The sequence below is a fragment of the Bombus fervidus genome, chromosome 8, assembly GCF_041682495.2.
Source record: "Bombus fervidus isolate BK054 chromosome 8, iyBomFerv1, whole genome shotgun sequence".
NCBI lineage: Eukaryota > Metazoa > Arthropoda > Insecta > Hymenoptera > Apidae > Bombus > Bombus fervidus.
Genome location: NC_091524.1, coordinates 3,682,345 through 3,708,069, shown reverse-complemented (window position 1 = coordinate 3,708,069; position 25,725 = coordinate 3,682,345). Strand labels below are relative to the sequence as shown.

The 25,725-nt window shown below is 36.0% G+C and overlaps 4 protein-coding genes across 8 annotated transcripts in view; 2 read left to right on the top strand and 2 right to left on the bottom strand.

The window, feature by feature from the left end:
* The window catches only part of LOC139989826 (DDB1- and CUL4-associated factor 8-like), a 39,587-nt gene that overhangs the window by 13,180 nt on the left and 682 nt on the right, over positions 1-25,725 (bottom strand). For 2 of the 3 annotated variants that reach the window (XM_072008462.1, XM_072008461.1), the window contains exons 2-8: positions 25,222-25,441; positions 24,991-25,121; positions 24,747-24,922; positions 24,542-24,681; positions 24,272-24,464; positions 24,064-24,204; positions 23,929-23,987 (exon numbers count right to left, since the gene is read on the bottom strand). In XM_072008462.1, coding sequence (XP_071864563.1) covers positions 23,929-23,987; positions 24,064-24,204; positions 24,272-24,464; positions 24,542-24,681; positions 24,747-24,922; positions 24,991-25,121; positions 25,222-25,441 — 1,060 coding nt within the window. Of the gene's footprint in view, positions 1-22,160; positions 23,020-23,349; positions 23,505-23,590; positions 23,726-23,808; positions 23,988-24,063; positions 24,205-24,271; positions 24,465-24,541; positions 24,682-24,746; positions 24,923-24,990; positions 25,122-25,221; positions 25,442-25,725 lie in introns of those variants that run through there. The other variant, XM_072008463.1, reaches the window with a different exon arrangement.
* Positions 2,570-6,482, bottom strand: LOC139989830 (X-ray repair cross-complementing protein 6). Of its 2 annotated transcripts, none has more exons than XM_072008478.1 (10): positions 6,309-6,482; positions 5,846-6,001; positions 5,498-5,669; positions 4,248-4,686; positions 4,042-4,138; positions 3,725-3,962; positions 3,477-3,638; positions 3,156-3,386; positions 2,889-3,079; positions 2,570-2,812 (listed from the first exon to the last, which is right to left on the bottom strand). In XM_072008478.1, exons 2-10 carry the CDS (start codon positions 5,987-5,989, stop codon positions 2,702-2,704), a joined length of 1,785 nt encoding a protein of 594 aa, XP_071864579.1. In that variant the 5' UTR covers positions 5,990-6,001; positions 6,309-6,482; the 3' UTR covers positions 2,570-2,701. The 2 variants fall into 2 exon arrangements, with proteins under 2 accessions (XP_071864579.1, XP_071864578.1); XM_072008477.1 differs by lacking the exon at positions 6,309-6,482 and adding an exon at positions 6,056-6,301 and having other exon boundaries at positions 5,846-6,014.
* On the top strand, positions 8,523-11,962 carry LOC139989841 (uncharacterized). Its single transcript, XM_072008497.1, has 4 exons — positions 8,523-9,222; positions 9,292-9,360; positions 9,695-9,790; positions 9,905-11,962. The coding sequence occupies exons 1-4, from the start codon at positions 9,028-9,030 to the stop codon at positions 9,944-9,946; spliced, it is 402 nt and encodes a 133-aa protein (XP_071864598.1). The 5' UTR covers positions 8,523-9,027; the 3' UTR covers positions 9,947-11,962.
* Gr10 (gustatory receptor 10) lies at positions 12,226-21,033 on the top strand. Of its 2 annotated transcripts, none has more exons than XM_072008487.1 (8): positions 12,226-13,372; positions 15,109-15,251; positions 15,794-15,966; positions 16,393-16,597; positions 16,794-16,897; positions 17,392-17,515; positions 17,799-17,968; positions 19,403-19,476. In XM_072008487.1, exons 1-8 carry the CDS (start codon positions 13,119-13,121, stop codon positions 19,409-19,411), a joined length of 1,182 nt encoding a protein of 393 aa, XP_071864588.1. In that variant the 5' UTR covers positions 12,226-13,118; the 3' UTR covers positions 19,412-19,476. The 2 variants fall into 2 exon arrangements, with proteins under 2 accessions (XP_071864588.1, XP_071864587.1); XM_072008486.1 differs by having other exon boundaries at positions 12,230-13,372; positions 19,425-21,033.

The window sequence follows — 25,725 nt, the reverse complement described above, 5'->3', positions numbered from 1 at the left end:
CAGAATAAGTGCAAAAAGGAAGCAGATGTACTGGTTAATCAATAGAAAATCTAAATTAAGCATAATGAATAAACTAAATATATACAAAAGAATAATCAAACCAATCTGGACATACGGAGCCCCACTATGGGGGACGGCAGCAATGAGTCACATAAGCAAAATAGAAATAGAGCAAGCAAAAATTTTAAGGACAATAGTTAACGCTCCATGGTACGTCAGAAATGAAGACATACGAAAAGATCTAAAAATTCCAACAGTCAAAGAGGAAATCGCTAGATGCGCAAAAAAGTACAAAGAAAGACTTGCAGCACACCCAAACCAGCTGGTTGCTGAAACAAATAAAACCAAAATAGAAAGAAGACTGAAGAGGAAGCATCCCGCAGACCTCGAAATAGAGATGCAGTAGGAAACCTAGAAGATGGAACCCCGCTGGGGGTAACCATCCACATGCTATATTTTATTCTTTTATTCTTTTATTCTCTAAGCTATAATATTTTACCAAATGTCCTTCTGGACAAATTGTAAAAATTTTAACAAACAATCAATAAAAAAAAAAAAAAAATTTACCGAGGGAGGCGTTTATAGGCTTTGACCGTGACGGAGAGTCGTAGTACCAGATTAGACTCTGTAAAGGAACAATACGTAAAGATACAACAAGGATGAGAGAGATATCTGGATATATATGGTAGGGGAGTTGGTGCTCATGCAGCTGATTAGCGAATCGGAACAGATGGGAGTTGCTTTCGAAATACAAGGGATCATTTCGGGTTTCCGAGCCTTTTTACCGGACGATCGCTACGATATGGAAAACTGGTAAGAAGGGGTTGTGTTAGCCCGCAACATTGTCGTAATATCTGTGTCGTAATATCTCGAGTGCAGGGAAATCGCGGTCCGTCCTGAGATACAACCGGGAAAAGCATTAGTGTGTTCTCGGTTGTGCGAGACGGACACAGTCCGTCTTAGAACGCAAGTAGTCTTAAGTAATCTTAAGTAGTCTTAGGGAGACTACTGACCCTGATTATCAGTTCGGGATGAGTCGCGGTTGTAGTCAGTCTCAGGACGTAGCCGGGAAGTAGATCGTAGCCAAAGAGGGAAGAGGTGGCACTGCATACCCTTGGTTATAACCGAGGAGCGAAGTCTACTGCATTCAATTGTCAGTACCGAACGACGCATGGATGAACTAGGACATGAATTCAAGGGGCAGACAAATTGCTACTGCAAGGAAAGGTTAAGTGGATTGCCAAGGGTTTTACTTGAAAAGTTATAGCACCAGTACTACACGGTCATGAGCGAGGTTTACTTACCTCCATGGGTCGATTAAGTCGCGATTATCTCATAGATACAACCATGGCGCTCCTCAAATAAGAATTGATTCCTTATGGTATCGAGAGTCTACATTGTATAGTTAATAATAGTTTTTCCAGGTGATAAGTTTGAAGACGAACTTATAGTCAGGTTGGCCGAATGCAAGAAAACGCGAGGCTTCGAACGCTCGTAGCGATCGTCTGGTTTTCGTCATCCCCGATTTTAGTAAAAGATAGTGAAGACACTTGAGGGTGCTGTAAATTATGCCCTCTCTTGCTAGCGCATAAGCTAGCGAGCCTCAGCGGTTTCGTGGCTGTAATGTTAAATATATTTGAGTACTCCTTGTGGAATCATCAACACTGAGCTGACTGAGCAACAACATCGAACTGAGCTGACTATCCTACGCGTTTCTACTATGCTGAGTAAACGTAGCGTCTCGGATAAATCTGAATGTGTTTTTATAAATAATAGATCATATTTCCTTGAAATCTGTTTACACTTAAGCGATTAGTTTCATCTCGAACATAAACAACTTCGGTGCTCCACCAATCCGCTCAAGTATTGCAATACGAGGATTAAATTAATTTTCTATTCTTTTGAGCTGACCTGTCTAAATATGAATTTTGTGAGATGTCCTATTGTATCTCAATTGCATTGTTCCTTATTCTTACATTCGCTGTATTCATAGAAAGTGATCGTTAACAAATTTTAAAGTACGACGTAGAAGAAAATGTTTAATACGTTAAAAATGAAAATTATCGAACAAAATAGAAAAAAATATTTGTAAGAATGTGAACAAGTTCATTGCAACTCGCTAATAACTTTGGCAATTCTAATTAAAAAGAAATTACATTGTAAGTAGATTTTAGGTAAATATAATCCAAGATACATGTGGGAAAAGAACCGGTTGCGGTTATTTGCTAAAAGCTTCAGAAGTGTGTAGGAGAGCTCGTACAGAGCTCGTGCAGAGCTCGTTTTTTCAGCGATCGTCTACTTATTGTAACGTCAAATCCTTCACGACACTAAATTGCTTTGTGTACTCGCCTAATTATATTCCTAGCAACAGCTCATAGATGGCGAGCGACACTTAATTGCGGTGGTAAGCATATATGTTAAATTGTTCCATTCTTACGCTTCACGAGCGCGAGTTCCGAGTTAAATGGATAACCCTGTATGGTTGGTTTTTATATATAAACTGGATATATCAAGCGTTCTTCTGGTTCAAAAGTAAGTTATTTTCCTTGAATAAAAAGATTACTCTATCTTATGTGAAATATATTATAATTTTATTAATTAAAGTAATCATTATAGCAGTTTTTTAAATAAAATTTTATAACGAATATAAATATAATTCATAAATAAATTTTCAAATTTTTTCTTGAAAGTTTGTAACATTTCATTTAAAATGTTTTTCAATCCTATTTATCAATTCATCTTTTTTACCAGATAATTTTAATCCCAATGTCTCTAACATATGCTTTAATTGTGGCACAGTAAAAGTTGTTATCTGTTAAGAAGAAAATAAATGTATTATGAATTGTATTTAGGTATTATTTAAACTCGATGTGCATCCATTAATGTACCTGTCCTGTTCTCAAATATTCTTGAATTTTATTCTCTGAAAAATCACTTGGATTCATTACTTTGTTACTTTTTTTATGTTTTTTCTCTGGTGGATCATCACTTAGATGATAATCTATTTCTTTCATAAATACTTTATCATATTCGTCTAGTAAACCATTTACCAGTTTATACATCTCGTCAGTTTTTGGAACTAAGATAAAATTTTAAATTATGTTATAAAGCATTGTACAAATTATAATATGTGTATTTTTAATAATATGACTTACGTGTATCGTCAGGTAGAGGCTCAGGTTTTTCCAAATCCAAAGCTAGGGTTTCTATAATTTGATGTTGATCTTGTACTTCAGGATTTGAAAACAATTTTGGGTTATATTCGATACTTAATTTTTTAATAATTTGTTCTAGTAATTCAACTCCATTTGGAACAATTGGAGGTTTATTTTCAGTATCATCATATATATATTCTGGGAAATATTCGCTAATGTTTTGCACATTTTCTAGAATAATTAAAATTAAATGTCAAATGTTTCTCAAATACTCTTTTTTTTCTTTCTTATTTAGATATTAAAATATTTTAAGAGACAAACCTTTAAATGGTATTTTATACAAATAAAATCCCCCACTTTTTACATTTGGTATCATAGTATATAGGCTTGTACCAAAATATTTTCTGATTGTAACAGCACATATTATCATCAAACCTTTAGCTTCACATTTATTGAGTAACGCACCAAATAGTAATTTGTTATCTAGGATGAAGAATGTAAAATAATTTTAGTAGATATTCAAATATATACAAGTTTTTAAGAAATGGATAATAGATAATTGAAAGTACCTTTACGATAACTTTTGCCTGGTATGACAAAGTATGGTGTTTCAACATGATATAGAGGATGATAAGAAATGTGTTTTATATAAATTAAATCAATGCCTATTTCTTGTGTTGTACATAAGCATCTTACTTCTGCTGGTGTAAAATTTATTTTCTCATCACCAAATGTTTGATATTTTTGAATATCTATATCTAAAATAGGTAACGATGCTTGTTGACTTTCTTCATCCCTTACTTCTTCCTATAATACAAACAAGGGAATATTGAAAATTATCAAATCATAATCATATATATCAGTAACAAATTATTACAATACATACTATATCATCATTTTCATCCACTACATAATATGTATGTGGACTCAAAGGAATATTGCTTTCTTTACTTATGTTTTCTTTTTTCAAATATGATGTTTTGCTGAAAATAAAGTGGATTTTTGAACTTGTCGCAACCTTCATTAAAATTTGGATCAATTGAAAGAATGAAACTAGTATATAACAGAAGTAAATAAAACTTTATTTCTTACACAGAAAGACTGCGAAGGGATACATCTATAATCACATTTTCTCCAAGTCTCCAAGGTAGCTTTGCCATATTTCTAGATGGCAATTTTACTTGTTCCACTATATCTTTCAAAGATATTCTGTTGTAATCATCTGCATCGATTTTTCCAAATTGCATTTCCAAATCTTTATAGAATAAATCATGATTCCAATTTTCACCCAAACCAACAACTAATAACCGAAGATCTATGTCGCTATAACTCGATGCTTGTACTCTTATTCTATGTTTTTCATTATCATCGCATGGAGGATTATCGCGAGACGTAAAAATAATTACTCTTCTCATCGGCATAGTTATGCGGATAGCAGAGAATGTTTGTGCTGCATGCCAAAGTACATCATATAGTGGATAAGCCGTAGAGGAAGCAATATTCCTATAGTACTTCCACTTGTTTCCTTCATCTATGTATAAGATATAACAAAAGATACAAAAGAAATGATTTAAAAAATTAGAGCACCAAAATAGTAAAGACTGTATTCTCATCTATTAATTTTTTCTGTAAAAATTTTGCTTCTTTCCTATCTAATACTACAAAAGATATCTTTCTTCTAAATCTTTTGATGGTTTTTACCCTCAGTAACAAAAATTGCTTTGAAATTACTTTAGTTTTTTGTTACTTGTAGTAATATGTAATATATATGTTTATTAAATTTTATAACCAAAAATTGAACTTGATTTACGAATACTTATATTTATAGAAGTATCTTATCTACAGATTTTGAATCATTCACTCTCGTTCTCTCTCTTCCATTCATATTCTAACTTACTTTGATAATTATCCTACTTATCGCACCCTTTCTTTCTCTCTAAAACTCTCTTTGACCTGCTTATACTCTATCACTTTCTTTACTTTTCTTTTACAGTTTCTTGAGCCTTTCAACGATACTTCCATTGTTTTCAGCTCACTACATCTTTCAACCTTGTTAAATGTTGTGCCCTCACACAGATCACACAGTCTCCCTTCCTCTTTTTCCCAGTACCTATCCTAATTTTTCAAATTTCCACACTTTGCTTGTGTTATTAACTATTGACTTCTACCTCCTTCGCTTAGATATTCTGGCATTCCTATTCTCCGGATATATTTATACCTATTATTGTATTTCGATTGTTCTATTTTTGCATATTGTCGTTATTATTGCATTTTTACTTTCCTTATAGTAAGTATAGTAATTTACTTTACTTATAGTAATATATATGCAGAATATTGATTACCTATTTTTATTATTTCTTTCAAGCTCTCTTTTGAAGGTAGACCTAATTTCTGAAGAGTCAATATATGTTTGGTTTCAGGATCCTCGTCCCATTTTTCAGTTCCAAACAAAACTAAACCTACCCAATCTTGTCTGTCCCATACCAATTTTCGCTTGAGAACCTCTTTGTATTGCTGAATTAAAGAAGACATAACAAAATAAATTAATGTTTAAATTGTTATTTGAATATATGAATCATAACTTAATATTAACTATATTGTATAACATTTCTTAAAAAGAACATATATTCAAAGACTATAGTAGAAATTAAAAGTATTAATATAATATATTATTATAAAACATGTAATACCTTAATGCATTGTAAAAAATATGGATTATCTGGATCATTTTTAAACATTGAAGGTGTCGCATCAATCACAAAAAGTGTACCATCTCTAACACCATAGAGGTCTTCAAGATCATTTTCTATGTCATCATCACTGCACGATTCCATTGTTAATTACTCCTAAAATCATTATTATACGATACCACTCTTAATTACTCCTAAAATCATTATTATACGATACCACTCTTAATTACTCCAAAAATCTTCATTGTACAATGCCATTCTTGATTACTCCAAAAATCTTCATTGTACAATGCTATTCTTAATTACTCTTAAAATCAATGAAAGCAAAGGATACTTTCTATTTGTGAGTAATTTAAGCAGTAATTGAAATGTGAAATATATTTGATTTGAAGTAAATATTTAAGAACTCCAAATTTTTCACACTGATTGTAACGTGCAATGAAGAATCTTAGTGAAAATTCACCTTTAACTCTATATTTGCTGCTATCGATATGGGAGATTTCTTCTGAGAATTACCACATTATCATTTTACTGTCACATGTAACGTTATCGCTTTAAGATAGTACTGTTTGATTTAAAACTTACAAACAGTTAATGTTAAAATCAAAGTTTTGTATGAAATAAAAAATAAAATATAGAACACGATAAAGTAAGTAAAAGTTCTTTTTTTCCTCACGGTACAGGAGTTCAAGCAAAAATGAGCTCGTGCGCAAGTCGGATATTCCTTATATATACAGGTATAAGGTACGTAATATCTGTATAATCGGTAACATACTCTTGACAAGGTTGTTCGAAAGGTGACGATCTTTGCCGATGTCGTGAAAAACGATTTTTCCATTCTAATACAATCAAATTGAATAATTTTTTAATTTTTATTGAAATTGGCGCTTCCAACAATTTATTGCAGTAATTATCTTTATAATTTTTGTATTTTTTACAAATTAGAATTAAATTAAAACTTCTGTGGCATTAGATTTTGACTTAGAACTGTATTAAAATGTACTAAATGTCAATTTACGATAAGAATAGTTATACAGTAGTCAAAAATCAAATTGACCAGTGATCTTTAATTAATAATGACTATTACCATTGTATGTAAGTACATAAGAAATTTCCTGGTTCGTGTAAGATCAAAATAAGTGAAGAAATTTATTACTTATTGTTAGAAAGTTAGCAAATTTAATTTCTATAAAAAATTATTCAAATTAAACCAATCTTATAATCGACGTTTATAATGTTTGTGATTTTATCGTTCCCTTGAATTACCAACCAAATCTAGATCTGAATGATGCGTAAAAACATTACATATTTAAATTCTTCAAATTTGACGAAACGATATTTGCGAAACGATATATGAATCGTTATAGATGCGTTATCTTTTTAACCAACACAGAATCAATTTGGGACTTCTCTTGAGTTTTCGCATTAAACGGTATTTACTGCTCGTTCGATACGCATATTTCGTTTTTACTGCTTACAACGTTATACAATAAGAACTTTGTTACGTACACTGAAAGTAAAAACTACACAATGTTATTAGTAATATTGTTGGAGTTAAGTAATTCATATGTTCTCATTTTAAATGAAATATAAATTAGAATAGAATCATAACTCGTATATTGTTTGAATGCCTGATACAATTGCAAAATCTAAAAAATTAACAATTCATTGAAAAAATGGTATTTGTTGGCGATATAAATCCAATTTTTAGTACTGGCTTGCTGTTAGGATGTACTGTACTTATCGCTACAAAGGATGACATAAAACCGAGAAGATTTCGAAACATAATATTCATTGTGTTCTCGATGATTCTGTATTTAATTAGTCTCGTGGTATTGCACGTTTATGTATTCTCATATGAAGATTTAGATTCGAAGAGCTTGGTAATTGCAATAACGAGAGCATTGCTTTCTTATTCGAGTTTATTTATGGATGCTTCGTTAATCATTTTGTGGAATTGGAAGATTTGATCTATTCTATCGCAGTTACGTAATTTTGATCGAAGTAAAAAATTTGCGATTCTTCAAGAAGAAATAAATTGCGAATAATTTGTCATATCACAGTGGTCACCAGTTTCTCGTGTTGGACGATAGTTGCATATTTAACTTACAGGTAGGATTTTCAATGGCGATTAATATTTTAAAAAGGATTAATGAATTTTTGTAACTTTAAGCGTTTATAGCGAAAGCTGTTCTTTTGAATTTTATATAAACGTTTAATTCATAAGAATATAAACGTTTTGGATATTTATCGTCTAAGTTAATGATCGGAATGAACTAGAGGCATTTATACTGGACACGATGAAAATTGTCGAGGAATCAAATCGCGTTGACGTATTCCAGATAAATCTTTAACACGAACGATGCAGCTGCCGAAATGTGAATGCAAAGCAATATACATAGATATACATAGTAAAGTTTTATCGAGCAATATTTCCTTTTTATAGAATTGGACTCAGACTGCCAGTGTTTCGTAGGATAATATATTTCGTCATGGATGCTTCTGTCAATACGCAAATTTTAATATTCGTTTGCATTTTGTTTCTTATCGAGGAAAGGTTTCGTCATCTCTGTAATATGCCGTTTTCTAAAGGTAATTTTATTTTTCTCATTTCTTTCTTAAACATGCAATGTTAAACTTTAGTCGTTTATTTATTTGCGAGCGTTTTATGTATCAGCTGCAGTCGATCCGTTTGCTTTAATCTATTTTCCCTCGTTCGTGGTGCGTGGCTAAGAATCTTGGCACTCTACGAAATCCGTATTTTATTATGTTTTATACGGGATATTGATTATCATAACCGACGTTTGTTTTTTTTCGAATCTGCACGCTTGCTCTTCCGTACAGATCTTGCTGCAGGCAATATCTAGGACACATGTTCCACTATGAAATCGAAGATTTCGCTGGTAGATACGCAATTCCAATCATTTTCCTAATAACAGGAAAGCTTCAGATCTTTATCGACAAGTCAATACTGTCTCGAGCGACATGAATGATTTGTTTACACAAATTTTGATCGTATCCCTTTATGTTCGAGGAAAGAGGGGGATCGAATAATTATTTTCATTCATTTTTTCCATTGTTAGCAGATGACAAGTTAATAGTGACCGACCGATCGATCGATCGAACAGTTCGACCTCCGGCAAATATGGTGGCTTTATTGCTCTCTCGTAAATGCGACCGAAATGTTAAATTCTGTATATGCGATTCAATTATTGCCTTGGATCACGGCTATGTTTTTCAATTTGTTATCAAAGATTTATTCGTTGAAAGTGCACAAATTATCGGTTCACTGGAAGATCAGGGAATCAATGTTAGTGACTGATTGCGCGTGGAAGCTTATATTGATTATCACCATGTGTCATATGACAGCGAATCAGGTACATTCTCATGAAAAGTAAAGTTTTGTCGAGATAAATGTACACCTATATAACTAGCTATTTGTTTAGGCGAATCGTTTCGGTCAGCTTATTTTCTCTCCGTACTCTTCCGTTTCTATGAAACGCGTGTTTCTGCAGGTAAGCTGAATTCTAGTGAAATCGTTTGAATATTTCAACTCAAAGCAGAAACGCTGTATTCTCTTCGAACAACTATAACAAACGAGAGTTGCAGACATTTTTAGTCCAATAACATAGCAACACAACCTCGCGACCTTTCTTCATTCTTATAGTTTTTATCTAGTCCTATAGCATCTCTTTCTTCTCTCGAATAATTAATTACATCAAATTAATAGCGCGCTTCTACTCTGTTGTCATAGGTTATACGCTCTTAACGAGGCGATACCCATTTTCCGTTCATTTTATCTACTTTTGGTGCCTTATATTGATTTTTCTAACGTGCGTATAATTACAGGAAAGCGTCGAGGCAGCGGCGTATTTCCAATTGCGGAAAGTCCGTATTGTAGCTATTGCTGGCATTATAAGTGTCGATCTTCCTCTTTTACTTTCGGTAAGTTTTAGCGAACAGATTTACAGTTCGTGGATTAATATACGTAAATTCCCTTGAGAAAGAGTGGAGCAGTGGGAGTACTTCAGCGAATGATTTCGATTTCCATTCTTACAGATATTCTCAGCAGTGACGACCTATTTAGTCATCCTTACTTGAATTGTGCCGCGGATGTCTCTACGATACTCCTATCGTCCGTTAAAGAAACGAGAGAAACATAAAATACATGCATGTAGCATAAATAAAATGGCGTTAGAAAAACAAGCAGGAAATAGGGAACATAAGAAAGGAACATTAATTTCGTGCGCTATCTATCTATTGATCTCAAGTGACACTAAATGTCAATAGAGGCGATCGGTTTGCCGTAACAGAATATGCGTGAAACTTGCATCATCTTTTGTGAGTAAATTCACTGGTTGCTTAACAATGTCGAAACAAGCCTCTCATCGATATATTCGACGTTGAGTTAACTGTTCAATCGTTCAATACTTCAATAGTTCGTATCCTTCTTCCATAGAGGTTAGGGATCAGTGGCTAAAGATGAAAAATGTATCAAATGTATCATATTTGTGATAATTTGTAATCTGTTGAGTGCCACCTTATCATTTTGATAAATTAATTCTGTTATTTACAAGAACAAAGAATGACTGAGTTTTGTAAATTCTATAACAGATAGATAAAGATAATATTTGTTTTTATTACCGCATAGATCAAATAAAAAAGATGTTCTAGGTTAGCATCGTCGTTCTTAAAAATACTGTCTAGCTTTGACTTGACAATAATTTTATCATAACTATCTCTTCTTAAACGGAGTTTAAGAGATAAATTTATTCGTTTGAGGTGAAACTTTGTACAACTCGGTCAAAGGAAGACCAACTCGTTTATTGCGTCAGCAAGCCAAATTTTCCATTCGATTGATAAAACACGATAAATGACAATTTAGAAGTTGACTGGAAATGAGTAAAAAATGGATAGAAAAAAATTCAACGATATTTTTTGCATTATGGGGTCAAGCCTCTACCGAAAAGCCTATATTTGTCTAGAAACGAACGTATTCGAATGTAAAAAAAATTAGAAGAAGAATAATTGTTCGAGGAACGGAAGTAACGGAGGAAGAAGTTTTGCAATGCTTTTTAACAGCCTTCCTCGATGGACGATAATGTTACCACACGATAACGATGAAACTTGTCTGTCAAGTGTTATGGATTGAGGGATCAAGTCGGATTGACATTTTTTCAGATCCCATAGGTGAAGAATAACAGGGTGCACAGGAAGCAGAGGATACGAAGAGGATGAGAGAAGATGAACGTAACGCAGGCGCGTTTAAAGGAACTCGTGCGCGAGTGGTGTTCGTGTCTGTAACGCTTTCAAGAACTCCGGCGGGAGCTGCGATTCTTCCTTTCAGTTTAGCGTGGTCCCGCTTCCGAAACTTATGTCGTGTATTATTCTCGCCGGGTAGAAGGTAGTTCGATCGTAAGTTTCGATTGTGCGCTTCATCGAAAATAAATACGGAACGATAAAACCGACGTATAAACAAGTTAAGAGTTAACCGAGGAAGAAATTAGGAACGCTAATAACAATTCGACGAGGGTTAAGTATAGTGGAGATAAAAAGTTTACAGCCCGCTAATGATTGTGGTTTAATCTTCTCGCCCATTAATTATAGTGAATCGTAAAAATAATTGATAGAATTCGCGAAATATCGTTAATTAGAAAATGTTAGAAAGGATAGTCTATCTGATACGTATAAGGAAGTGACTCTGCAAAGCTGCATTTACTTCCATTTGAAAAAGTAAATATTTAAAGCGAACATGGTGGAATTCTTTAAAGTATACATGTAATTTAAACAGATACACTCAATGTCTCACTCAATGCAAACCTTTTGCCGGTTTAAGTGAACGTCTCGTAACGTGTAAGAACTATTCATACGTATACTTCTCTCGGTAAATACTCGCGCCGTGGCTGTTTGTACAACGACGAGATTTATAAATATCCGAATGCAGTTATTTAACTTGTTTTGTTTCGGGAAAATTTAGTGCAATTTTCAATCTTTAGCACGCTTCGTGTCGCGTTATATAAATTAGTCGATATGGGTTTTATCGCATACATAAAAATACCACCCTCGATCATCGCATTCCGCTTTTCATTTGCATATATAACATTCAGAAATATTTATTTATAAAATACAGCCATTCTGTATCGCGATTACTTCCCTGAAATTTATTTACCCTTATCCTCACGTCGTCGTTACTTGAATTACGAATACGAAATTGCTCGTATATCTCAGACGCGTAGATATATATTACACACGATATATTTATAGAAAAACGTGCGATCACTATACAGGGCGATCCTGTTAATAACAGCTTGATTCTTATGAAAAAAAGGAAGACTCGCGGAATATCGTTGATTAGAAAATGTTAGAAGACTCAATGGAAATGAGAAAACAAAGAGCTAAATTTCACACATTTATTCTCAACTTGGAATTCATCCTACGATCAAATTATTCGGCTATGTATAGTCCATTCTCTCGATTCTAGACTTCGCGAGGAGAATAAATTGACTGGAAGCTATTTGATAATTGAGAATGTTGACAGCCTCGTTGAATTTTCACAGTTAGATAGATAACGAAATTGATGTTAACAATCCTCTCATAACATTATGCGATTAATCGACAGGTATACTTTTGAGAAAATGGCGAAGATAATGATACGTTGATTCGTGCCGCGTTTACTCGCGCACCTTGTTTCCTTGTTGTAAATTGACAGCAGAAACGTACTTAACTTTTTAAATATCCGGAAAATATTGCATGCGTTTCCCGCGATTGTTCTACATGCGACAGACGGATCGGTCCTTTTCGACTTGTCGCGAAATATATCCACGACATAAAAGTTTCGATTCTAAATTCGTCAAAATACACAAGTATCATCGAAACGCATTGCTCTGACGAAGCAAGAGTCTATGGATCGAATAAACGATCAAACGGAATAACGAAATAACAGAAACGGGGGCAGGGGATGAACTATAGTCGCAGGTGATTCTGGTATAACAAATTCTCTCGTTAATTATTTGTGTAACAGATACAGTTCCCCTTATAATCGCATAATTGAAATTACTTGATTGAAATTTAACTGTAACATAAACATATGCCGAGTTGAAACAAATCCTCGAATTATAATTACACGATTGATCGTGACAGTTTTCTCTGTCCGAGATAAATGGTTAATATTCTCTATGCCCATTGAAGCCAGAAATCACTTTCGCTTGTGTTCCATTGCGCGCACAAGATTATACGAGAGAGCTTGATATTGGATTATAAAAACGAGGAAATCATGTCGACGAATGTATACAACGACTCAAGGATATCTTCACCAGAGTTTAATAGCTCGTACAATGGGACGATGGTGTCTTCAAACGAAAGCTTCAGAATGGACATCACCGAGGATATACTTTGGTACTTTTACGACAAGTTTCACAGCGAAACTAATTATGTGTTGATCATCCTCTATGTTCCTGTGATAGCACTCGCAATAACGGCCAACATTCTCGTGATTGCGGTCGTTTTTAAATACCACTACATGCGTAGGTACGTATATATGGTTCTTTATTAGTAAAAGATTTGTTTGCTTTACTTTTGATCAGAAACATTAATTTAATCGTTTATTTCTTTGTTAGCTTGGTTAAAAATTAGTTGTTTATGTATAGACCTTGCAAACAGTATATTTAGAACAAATTCAAACCGGATACAAATTAAGCGCCGTGCAATTCAAAACCCTTTTGAGAAAAGTGTGTGTTACAGTAGGTAACTCCGAAGTAATTTAAACTTTGCCAGGATCATTGTAAAGCGCTATCGAAGTCAGATGAAGGAAGATTTGACTAAATTAAGCGACGACGACTCGATCGAAATAACCTGAAATGTATAGACTGTTGATTAGAGAGGTTGCTATCTCGCCACCTCGTCGATCTACAATTATGATATTGCTTTTGAGACAACAGGGTCAACTTTGATCGAGTTAATTATAATTTCGGCTCGTTATAGGGTCAAGCAAATTAGTCTCTAAACATAAAGGTAGATGCAACGTGGCGTTATTTTTTTTAATTTTTTGACAGCAATTAAATTACCTCTAAAAGCGAGAGAAGTTCCCAGAAGGAACGTTAGATTGTCATTCTCCATTATTTAATATAAACACATCTTCTTGACCCAGTTCCTCTGAAAGGAACAAGACGCGAATGTCTTCAAGAGGGAAGCTAAGTCTACATTGACATCCAATTGTTCGCGGAGACGTATCTTAGCCAATAACTATCTGTCTTTCTGTGGACTTTTCACGAAAGACAGGTAGCGATTAGCTGCAACATCTTTATACGTTTGTGGACAAGTGTACAATTAATTAAATAATATACAGATTATTCATAAATTACAGATGTATGATCGAAGATGCAGGTCGGACACGTAATGAATACCAATAGCGTGTAGATGCGTCGTGAGAATGTAAACATGTAATATGCATGCGTCGCGTTGACAAACAATTGAATGTAAATTGAATTCTCTAATAGATATATGTCAACTCCGATATGAAAGGGTTACGGGTTACAGGAGGTTGTGGTTTACGAACGATGAATTAATAAAATATTTCGCTGGACACGGGGTTCTGGCAAATGTATTGAATCGAGAGTTCGTCTGCATCGCGTTAATAATCGCGATAGCCGGTAGAACGTACCTTGAACATTCTTGAGCGCGTAGACGAAGAAACACGTAGGCATGTGTGCTTACTTCCGACAGCGGCGAAGCGTCGTGCAAATAAGCGATCGGTTCGCACTCACGATGCGTGAACGAACGTCATGGATATCTCGGTTTATTTGTGAAACAAAAATTATTGCCCTCTCTCTTCGTTATCAAAAGCAGGGATTAGGTTCCCGGTGAACGTGGATACGAATTTTGATATTAACCAATAATGCTTACATCTTTCAAGGATAATAATAAGCGAAGGGTACACGTTACTAGGAACTCTCCAGGTGAACGGACGTTCGGTATGCGAGCAGTTACGTTGAGAATTATTTATTTTTTGCTCGAGATTCGTCCTAGATCGCGATGATGATTAGACGAAGAATGGCGGTAAGCCAGTGTTCTGTAGAATTCGAAAAGCTTATTGTGTTTACAGAAAACTCGAAAGTCAATGAAAGTGATTCGTACGTTTCATTAAACCATCGAGCTTTATAGTGGTTTTAAGATTGACAATGTCGGTTTCGCTTATATGGCGTTCAACCAATAATAGATTTTAGATGAACAAGATTTAACATTCAGAACATTTTTTTTATTTTCAGCGTGACTAATTATTTCGTGGTCAACTTGTCAGTGGCGGACCTTTTGGTGACTACGATTTGCATGCCTGTGGCTGTCAGTCAAGCAGTCTCTATAGTATGGACCCACGGTGAAATAATGTGCAAACTTTCCTCTTACCTTCAGGGTAATTTCAGCGATCTGTCGATACTACAGTCGCGTTTTGTTTTACATACTTTAATTCGAATCCCGCCCTCGTCACTTACTTAAATCAACGAAATGTTTTCCACGAACATCATATGGTGTGATATTTTTGGAGATATACTTTGTTTCAACTTGTTTTCCCGCAGCAATGCAAGATTGCACAAAAAGGTGCAAACCAAGCCTGAAAAGATACTATAGCCACAAATTGTCGTGATGTAACGCATCTCCCTAAGTATACTCCAGGCTACACTGGTTCATATATAAAAGATTTTATGGTTTGTGTGTGTGTTAGTGCAATGCACACGTATATTCATATTTCCTGGGGTCCAACGTTTTCTCAAGCGATATGCCACCCCTTGGTGGATACAGTTTTAATTTCTCTCTCTATCCATCGCGACCTTCTCGCCCACGTTCAACCGAGATTCTGTCCGACCGAACCAAGACTAAGTGTCTTATTAGAAGCGACCGAGTCTATTGCGGTCGCCGATGGTGATTGAAAACGATGATGACGACTCTATCTCGTAGGTGTTGCAGTCGCTGCTTCGGTTTTTACCATCAGCGCGATGAGCATCGACAGATACTTGGCGATAAGGAGTCCTATGGCATTTCGACGAGTGTTCAATCGAAGAAGCACTGTTCTCGTAATCGTGGCTCTTTGGTTGGTCGCTCTAATCATCTTTGCTCCTGTTCTCAGAGCGGTTAGTATTACGTCTAACAATAATCTAATATCCGGAAAGAATTACTCGTAAATATTCCAACGATGAAAAATAACTCGGAAAATTTTGTGTTTATTTGTTAAAGCTGCGAATATTAATTTTTACTATGGTTATTGAAATTAAATTATATTTTCCAATCTTACTCCGAAAACGATTTTTCGATCGAATCCAACAGCTGTTCATTTTCTCCTTTGGACACAGTTGCTTCTGATTACTACCTTTGCAGAGATATATTTCCAAGAATCGACTAAGAACAAGCTACGTTTTGCGTATTAAAAAAGGTTCTCGGTAAAAAAAACTGGAAGAAGTTCTTCGGAGCAAAAGGAGCTTCGGTGTGAATAAATCTTATCAAGGAGATTTCCGTTTCCAAAGACAGTTTAACAGATGAATGGTGGATCTTCTTTCCAGATGACCCTCCACAGTCCGAGTATGGAACTTAGCAACATATCTTTCCACGGATCCTGGACAATGACGAAGAATATTTCACAGAATACTTCTCGTGTCTCTCATCTACCACCTGTTTTCTACATTTGTTCGGAAGATTTTAAGCCTCTGGGCATTCAGGCGCCTCTTTTCGGTGCTGTGTGCTTTGTGCTGGTTTACGCGATTCCGGGTAAGACCACGTGATTAATAACAAACTTAACCTGAACATACATTTCCATCCCATTCCTCTTTCCACTTTGAAAGAGAAAGACAAAATGGTACGATTCGGTCTTATTATCCCTTTGAAAAGGGAGTAATCACTTTGCCCACGTTTACTTTCTTCAACCTTTATGGTTTTCCTTTGTTTGGTGGTTTTTATTCTTCAGGTTTCGTCGTAATACTATCTTACTCCATGATGGGTCGAACACTGTGCGCCCGAAAACCACCTTTCGACTGTGACAGCGTCGAAGGAAGCGCCAGCTCGCAACAGGTTAGTTCGAAAATCACATAGGCAATAATACCTAATTTTATGAACGTGAATTTGTCGTTTAGGAGCAAATCATCTAACGACACACAGAAGCGGCATTATAGCAAGGCTGACACAGACTTCGCACGCACTTAATTCAGTTATATCCGGTCGATCGATAATATGGCACTCTCGTATCTAACTTTGCTTCGTTAAAAAGCCCATTCGTTGGTAATGTAATATAGAGATAACCAGAATTCGACGAAATTTTCGATTCGAGATTATAATATACCATTATAGTTAGTTTTTTCATTATGTATGTGATTTTCATGCATCTAAATTTAGTTAATGAACAGACGCATTCTGTCGCTATAAAATTTCATTTCCACTTTGTTTGGTCTGCCGAAACGATTGTCTGTCCACCTTCGTACTCTTCTCGTCGATGATTAGATGATGAATCGATGTTGATCTAAATCTAGCCGCGTTTACGACCGAGTACAACTGCATTCTGTTCGCAGAGTTTCAGGCTGGTACGTGAGAGAAGGCGAATTGCTTGGATATTGCTTCTTTTGGCGGTGTTCTTTGCTCTGTGTTGGTTACCATATAACGTCTTAATGCTACTGATAGATCTTGGCGCAGTTGGTGAGTGATCGTTCATTGATGAAAGCGCAGCAATCGCTATACACCTTTAAATTGAATAGTCCAGCATTACTGAAACGTACAAAACGTCCACGGGCTTGTAAATAATACGATATCGTCATTCGTGTCTCTTTTTACGGTGGGAGAAATAATAGCTAACAATCGATCGTTGCTAACTTTAACGAGCTTCCAGCTTTCTATCGAATTACTTGTTACTTTGTCACTCATTCCCAGCAACCACCAAACTTTGACGACACGTATATAAAGCCTCGAAATTGTTCCATAGGGGGAAAGACAACGAGAGATGCTCTTTCCTATTGCCTGTTTCTGGGACACGCGAATAGCGCATTGAATCCTGTCGTATACTGTGTTATGACCCGTAATTTTCGGCGGAGTATATCGGAGATCCTTTGCTGTGGACCCTATGGGTTCACTCGTCGGAAACCCCGTCACAGGGTAAGTATCAGCAGTGTTCGCCTTTGCGTCCAATATTTACGGGTTTAACAATTTAAAGAAGCCCTTTTGATGTCGTCGACACGGAAGTGGCAAGAGAATTTTTCCAATATACCAAAGTGATTCTCTTTGCCTGTTTTATCCTTTCCTTTGTCTTATCCCTTACACGATCGTAAATCAACTTTGTTCTTTCAAGAGAAAAATTCTTTCAACCATATTGATCATTTTAAGTCTAAAGGATGCCACTTACAGGAGGATATATAATTCGATATTATTTGTAACAATCCATGACGCGGTCCTATGGTTGATAGTCTGGGGAAATTAAAAATCAAAATCAGTTTCGAGTGTGTTTTTTCTTATGTTGTATTCTTAGCCATTTGCTATACAGTTTGCTGCAATAAAAACGCGTGCGGATTTGATATTGAACCGTCACAAAATTCATTCAGAGATTGACGATCTCAAAAGTCCTTTGATATTTTATGATACAGGCTACAATTATAATTCGCCGCACGACGGGGGCGTAAAAAGATTCGCAATAGGATACAGCAAACCTGCTACTGTTGTCGTAGTAATCTTTGAAAGATAAATGGAATTCCCTTTTTTCTCTATCTGCGATTGGAATTTATAAATACAAAGCAACGTGAGCAGCAATTTTCGAAGGCTCGTGGGACTGTGATTATCCCAATTTCACCAAACTCCAATATGAATTCTTTACGTAAGCCCGCGAGATTATAGCTGACGCGTGACATATCCTGTATAAGCATTTATCCACGCTATTTATGAGAATCGAATTGGCCGGCTTCCATGCAAGGAACGTTAGTAAAGTCGTATTCCTTATTAAGAAAACAAACATTAATCCGATATACATAGTTCGATGTCGAAAACTCTGACTAAATCGCATAATATTATTGTTTTCTATATAGTTACTGCAGAGATGAATATTTCACTAATAATATATCTGTTTTAAAAAACACTAAATAATACTTATACGAAATTAGATTTCGATTTTATTCGTATTTGCTGTATCGGATTACTACCGTAGGTTCGCAGAGAGTTTGATACTAACTCTGCAGGCAACCGCATAATGTCCATAACAGAGTTATTTGAGTGAATTTTCTAACTTTCTATTATACAGGATACAAGCTCGTAAATGCAATATTTCGCGAACAATATCTCATTGCATAACACATATCTTTGATATTATTTCTTTTTATTATCAGAATTCTCGAATTTTATTTCTATGGTGGATCCACGAAAAGACGTTTAATATTTTTCAATATCAATATCATCTCATTTTATCCATGACAAATCCCTCAGAATCTCTGTGATAGTGTCATAGAATATCGATGAAAAAGTTTGCGACGCGCAAACAAAAGGATAGTCTAAAGGTGGAAGCAATAATAACTGTAAGAGATGTTTGACGTCCTATACCTCCAGTGGTTCTGACGTCCTGTTTCAGAGTGCCCAAGGAACCGCCGTGATCGATGACATGTGTGCAGGGTGTAGTGCTAGTAGCACGATAAGACACGGATTGTTTCGCAAGCGGAGGATGTTACCTGGATGCAGATGTGGGCTACCGATTAACGGCCATCACGCAGTTTTTGCCCTCCGACGAACGGCTACAACTAGCAACGGATACGATAGCTATCATAGTAGACACAGTCCTCATCGACGTTGTTACATGTTACGGAGTCTTCGGGGAAGGCCGCAAACGGGGATGGAACAAGTCCAGGTAAACAAAACTCAAGAGATCTGCTACAAGAAGAACGAAGCCAGTCAACCTCATATGAATATATTGATCACCACGGACGAACAACATTGAACACAGAAATAAATGATTTAATTTAAGGACTGATCAGTGTTGATTAATCTCTTATAGACACGTAGAATTTCGGTGTCGTTACGTAAAAATATTTGATGTGCATACATGAAGATGGACAGAAAAAATGCAGTGTCAATTACGATATCTCTCTATAGAATATTTCCTGATCGATTTAATGATCTTCGGACTCGAATTCATTGTAGCTTTCATTAACGACTCTATCAATATTTATATCGTTGATACGAAGTAAGATAAAGTGGTCAATGATCCTTAATATCTTTTCACGGGGTGATAAGATTAAAGGCTTAGGGCACAAAAATGACTTAAGGTTTGATTTCCTAAAACGAAAATTTTTCTACCACGATCTGCATTCCATCTACCGAGCATCACGACAAATAATAAACGAGAAAAGAGTGCATACAGTAGTTAACAAGGAACCAAGCAAACGGGTAACTTTGTTACGTGAGACTGAGTGGAGGAGAAATAGGGCTGGGCTCTCAAGGGAAAATGTTGAAACAGTGATGAGTAATCGTACTTTCCACATAATTTATTGCTTGTCGTTCACACTCGTTCAACTTTGACTGAAACAATCTTCTGTAGGAAGGATGGTAAAAGGGTTATACATAACAGGGCCGCAACTGTAACGAGAGTGAATGAACATAAACGGTTTGCAAATATTTGTGTACGTTGAGCAAACATGTTCGTTATATGAGCTGACGTTGACGTTATTATCCGACTCAATTAAATTCGAGTTGAATTGACCTCTTTAAAAATAGGCACGAAAATATGACACTGTTTAAAGATGAAAGCCAATGGCTCGCGAGATATCTATAAGAATTTTTAGCATTTTTTCCAATAAGAAATGTCGAAATTAAACGAATTATATTTCGGTTAGGTTAGATTGTCGTTCTATTGGAGCATCAAATTCTGGGTAACCTTCTGTAATTTGTTCCGATTTAATATTTGTATTCCACAGGTGTAATTTTGACGCATTTCGTTCAAACATTTCGAGGAATTAAATAAGGGATGATATAAATAGTCGAGACAAAGAATTTCTCTCCTACTCACAAAAATTATCGAAGTGTTGGACGTGAGGCTTGATCGAATAAAGATAGGGATGTTGATGTGATAAAGAGTGCGTGTATGTACATATATGTTGATGCTTACGATATGAATATCCGCCCATGTTTTGTAATAAATCATGTATAATATACTTGAAAACAATACTTTTAAATTTCTATACAAATATTTATTTTCTCCTAAGGCCTAGCGCGACAAACGAGGATACAAGGAACGAAAGAAAGACATAGTCAATTTTTGTCATACATTTGTCATGAACAGATTCGATTCATGCCCTGGTAAATCTTGGAGAAAGAAGGGGGAATAACATTTCTATTAGTAATACCTTCGTCGTTCGAAAGAGGAAACAACGTGACACCGGCAAGAGAACTAGAATTGCTTCACGAGATGAAAAATGAAAATACGAGGTCGTCTCGTACTTCGACGCAAAAGAACGCTCTGATTGCGACACGAGGCAATCTTTTCACGATGCTTTTGATCAGGATACTGGTAGAAAAACGAACGAGTCACATTGCTTTAATAAAAATTTATTCCACGACAGGTAATACATACGAATTGGACATTATCACATAGCCGCATAAAAGTATCACAAAAAAGTATATTACAAAGGAATTTACACGCTACATTGTCGAGGAATAAACGTTGGACGCGAAGAAGAAAGGATAGTATGCTCACCTTTCGCAGGGGGCAAGTGCTGATATCATGAAAAATGATATCACTACACCATTTTGGCCCCAACAATTGGCTTTATGTGTTACGTACTTATATATTTGTTCAATAATAAATTCTTGGTTATTCTTCAAATTCCAACTCGAGAATCATAAAATCTCTAGAGGGTGACTGTACTCACTCTTTTTATTATTGAATGCAATTTTACGTTGAATTAATATTTCGAATTGAATAAATTGGATATGTTTATCCGTTTTTTATCTTAGAACTATAAAATGATCATATATCGCAAGATTCTTCTTACCTAAGAACTTAAAGTATCGTTTGCCTCAAGATTATCATTTCTTTGCTATTTATGCTTGCATTTATGATGGTTTCGTTTGTATCGAGGCTCCGGCAGTTTGTTCTTGTAGGAACTCAAATTATCGATTGTGAGATAGGTTGTTTTACTTTTATGTTTTCATTAGCTTTTCGTAAAAATTTACGTAGGAACGTCAATTTGCCTATACAGGGATTGTAGATTGTAGCTTCTGAAAAGAAGAACACTTCAGTACCAACTCTCATTTTTAATTTCTTGCATTTAACTCTTTTCTTAATATTTATTTTATTCATTATTTCATTAAATTCATTCATTATTTCGTGAAAAAATTCATAAAGTTTGTAATATGATTCCAAGAATGGATGAATTTTACTTTGATTTAGCTAGATGGAAAAAAATATTCATTTTGTAAAAAAGTTATTTATACATAAGGAGAATTATACAAAAATATTTGTTATAAATATTCGCGAATTACGAGTGTTCTTTTTTTTGGAAGCTGCTACCGGCAATATTTTACCATCTTATAGTCCCATTTCGTAGATCTTTGTACATAGATGCGGTTATTATACCGTGACTTTGGCTATAATTATCTAAAAAAGGCGAGTTCTTCTTCTTTTCATTACTCGTACTTCCATCGGCGACATGTTTCATCTGTGTCCCTACAACGTGGCACCCATTCGGAACCGCGTTCCTCGATCGATTGTTGCCACTCGTAAGATAATTAGTAGACTGATGTAGTTTCTCGATATTGTTAGCGTTACTTCGAAGGATCCGGTAATCCGTATTATTTTTTGTTCGACTGAGGCGCGACGGGGATTGCTCTTCCACTCGTAATGGTACCGTTTGATTCAGATAGTTTCGGATAGCTAGATTCTTCACGGTGGGATGACAGGAATTGTACAAAGATTCAGAACTACTGGCATTCTTGTTATTACTGCTGCTGGATCTAAGGTAATAAGAAGTCGCGTGATCAGGCATTCTCGCGAAGTATTTCGTCTGAAGGCTCTTAAAATTGTCGTGATCGAACGAAGTCTTCTGTCGATCTTCTTCCCGCCAATTCGCATCTGACGTGGGTCGGCTCGTCGTACGAATCTGTTTGCAATTTCTTCGCAGTTTGTCACGGTTACCAGTTACTATTTGATTTGGTCTTCTTCCAGGTGCACACTGAAATTGTCGAATTTGCATCGACACATATTAGATTTGTGAAATTATACTGTAAAATTCCTACGGAGAAAACGTCGTTGTATAAATAAATTGCGTGTGAGAAGAGTCGTTTGATTCAGTCTTGAATGGAAAAAAGAGCTACGTCATTTCTGTGCGAGAAGCATGAGTTGTGACACGTATAAGTGATTACAGTACCTAAATGAATCCCACGCGACACGTAGCCTGTAACGACAGAATCGTCGGTTTACTTCTTAGCGAGAAACGCGAGGAGTTATAGAGGACAAGGAGGTCGAAAGTAAGTTAAAGAAATAGTTCAGTTTATTTTCTTACCACCATTGGTTGGTCCGATTGTATAGAACGCTGAGATTTGGATAATTGTCGGTGTTGTTGATTGAGATATAAGCAACTTTTAGTAGTGCTTGGAGTCAAGTTATTCAAACTACCATTTGCAAAATTGTGTGTGTATTGGGTTGCTACGCTTTTAGCTGGCGGATATTAAAGCGAAAAAAGAATTAGATTTATTAGCACACCCACGATGCTGGCTTATTAAAACCAGAATGTTTATTCTTACCAGTTGGTCGAAGATTCTTTGTGTTTTGCATCTGCGACTCGACAGACACACATATCGATCTCGTTTTCGTAATTCTTTCACCACTATCAATTTGCGAATGCCGTGTTGCCTTTCTACTTGGTAGTTGCGTACGCACTGAGTACAAGATATAATAAGTTTATCTCATTTATCTTTGTTAATCTATCGTTTCTTATAAAATAAACTACCAATTTTATTACCCTCTAAATAGGAAGGCTCGTACGTGTCGCTCCTACCTCTCTCCTTACGTAAATCTTGATACGAGTGTGTAAGATTTTTACGAACAGTCGCGTCACCTTGACCAATGACTGGGTTACTACTACTACTAACTGTTTCCTTCCTGATGTGCTCCGATAATCGTCTGATTCTGGACTTAGACCTGTTCTCGGTCAATTAATGTGTCAATTTTGGCCTATAATAATAATCGTTTGCTACATAAAAATTTATCAACCCACATATTCTTATGTTTGCGATGTTTTTCATCCATCATCGAATAAAGCTTATTCCTGTACTCGTCGACAGAGAGCTGTACATCATCCCTAAGTAGCGGTACCACGTTCGAGCCTCTTTCTGGTTCGTTGCTTCTTCTATGAAAACTGTGCAAAAAAACAACGTCCGTAACGAAAGATTCATTTCTTATTTTTTGTTAAAAAATTAATGTACTCGGCCACATAAGGGTGCTCCAAAGCCTCCACGGCTGTCAGTCTGCGATTTGGATTGAAGACTATCAGATTGCTAATGAGATCCAATGCCTTTTCCGGCACCTCTGGTAGTAAATCCTTCAATGAACGTCTCGGTGCGTTTGGTGTCTTCTCTAACAAATTAGTGCCGTATCCGGCGCTAACCGAAACCAGATCTAAAGAAGTCACCAAGACAAATCGATCATTCCCTTTCTTCCAGTTCCGACCTTCTGAAGGTGCCGAAGAGGATTACCTTCTCTGGTAGGTGGCGGGAGAGTGGCCATTATTCTCTCCACCTGATTTATCGTCGATGAACCAGGAAACAATGGTTTTCCAAGAAGCATTTCGCCAAGAATGCATCCCAACGACCACATATCGATACCCTTCGTGTACCTATGTTACGTCAACAGCCACCGAATTTATGTGAACGTATATATTTGTACGAAGCAGTAAAATACCTTTTTGAAGCAACGAGTATCTCCGGTGCACGGTACCAGCGAGTTGCCACGTAATCTGTAAGTGTAGGATCACTGGCGGTTTCACCATCTCCTTCCCCTATTTGTGTGACCGATCGTGCCAATCCAAAATCAGCGATTTTGCAGTGACAATGAGCATTTAGTAGAACGTTTGATGGCTGGAACAAATATAAACGTGGCAGTCATTCCGATGGGAAGGAGAATCAATTCGCGTAGACCATCTCACCTTCAAGTCTCTGTGTATCACGTTCCCCGAATGAATGTATTTGATCGCCTTAAACAGCTGATACATGATGAACACCTTGTGGAGGTCCTTCAGGATCTTGCCCTTCTTAATCACGTTGTGGAGATCGGTTTCTGGGGAAACGGGCCGAAACGGGTTTCAGGCCAAAAGTCTGAGAATCGCCGCGGCACGTGACCTTCGTTCGAATTCTTCTTCGGACCGGGTAAAACTCACCCATGTACTCGAACACGAGATAAATGTCCCGATCGTTGTTCGCCTTGTGAAGACCGATCAGTCGTATGATGTTGTCGTGATTGGCGAACGATAGTAGGAACATTATCTCACGGAATGTGCGCTGCGCGTCCGTCTGGTTTCTGAAGGCGTCGAAGATCTTCTTCACCGCTACCGTTTCCTTGTTTTTCTTGTCTATCGCCTTCCATACGATGCCATAAGCCTATCGAAAAATTTGTCAAAAAATGGTTGATTGTGGATATTTTTATCTTTCGATACATTTTATTACGAATTGTTTTGAAATAGCATGCAAGATGTTAGAAAGAAAGAAAATTATTCTTAGACTCGATATTCGTTTTTATGATAACGATTATTAACGGTACGAGTATCGATTACTTCCGATTATACTTTTCCACGATGGACGTACCACGACAACTGCTATTAATAATTGTATATACATGCGTATATAAGCTAGAATATGTGCATCAGTTTTTTTTTAATAAAAAG

Coding starts and splice junctions, on each gene's coding strand:
- Gr10 (XM_072008486.1), top strand. CDS start 13,119: ATGTCGACGAATGTATACAACGACTCAAGGATATCTTCACCAGAGTTT. Junction 15,252..15,793: donor ACTTTCCTCTTACCTTCAGG/GTAATTTCAGCG, acceptor TCTATCTCGTAG/GTGTTGCAGTCGCTGCTTCG. Junction 17,969..19,424: donor GTCGGAAACCCCGTCACAGG/GTAAGTATCAGC, acceptor GTCCTGTTTCAG/AGTGCCCAAGGAACCGCCGT.
- LOC139989841 (XM_072008497.1), top strand. CDS start 9,028: ATGTTAAATTCTGTATATGCGATTCAATTATTGCCTTGGATCACGGCT. Junction 9,223..9,291: donor GTCATATGACAGCGAATCAG/GTACATTCTCAT, acceptor CTATTTGTTTAG/GCGAATCGTTTCGGTCAGCT. Junction 9,361..9,694: donor TGAAACGCGTGTTTCTGCAG/GTAAGCTGAATT, acceptor GTATAATTACAG/GAAAGCGTCGAGGCAGCGGC.
- LOC139989830 (XM_072008478.1), bottom strand. CDS start 5,989: ATGGAATCGTGCAGTGATGATGACATAGAAAATGATCTTGAAGACCTC. Junction 4,139..4,247: donor TCCCTTCGCAGTCTTTCTGT/GTAAGAAATAAA, acceptor CTTTATTTTCAG/CAAAACATCATATTTGAAAA. Junction 3,963..4,041: donor TGGATGAAAATGATGATATA/GTATGTATTGTA, acceptor TTTGTATTATAG/GAAGAAGTAAGGGATGAAGA.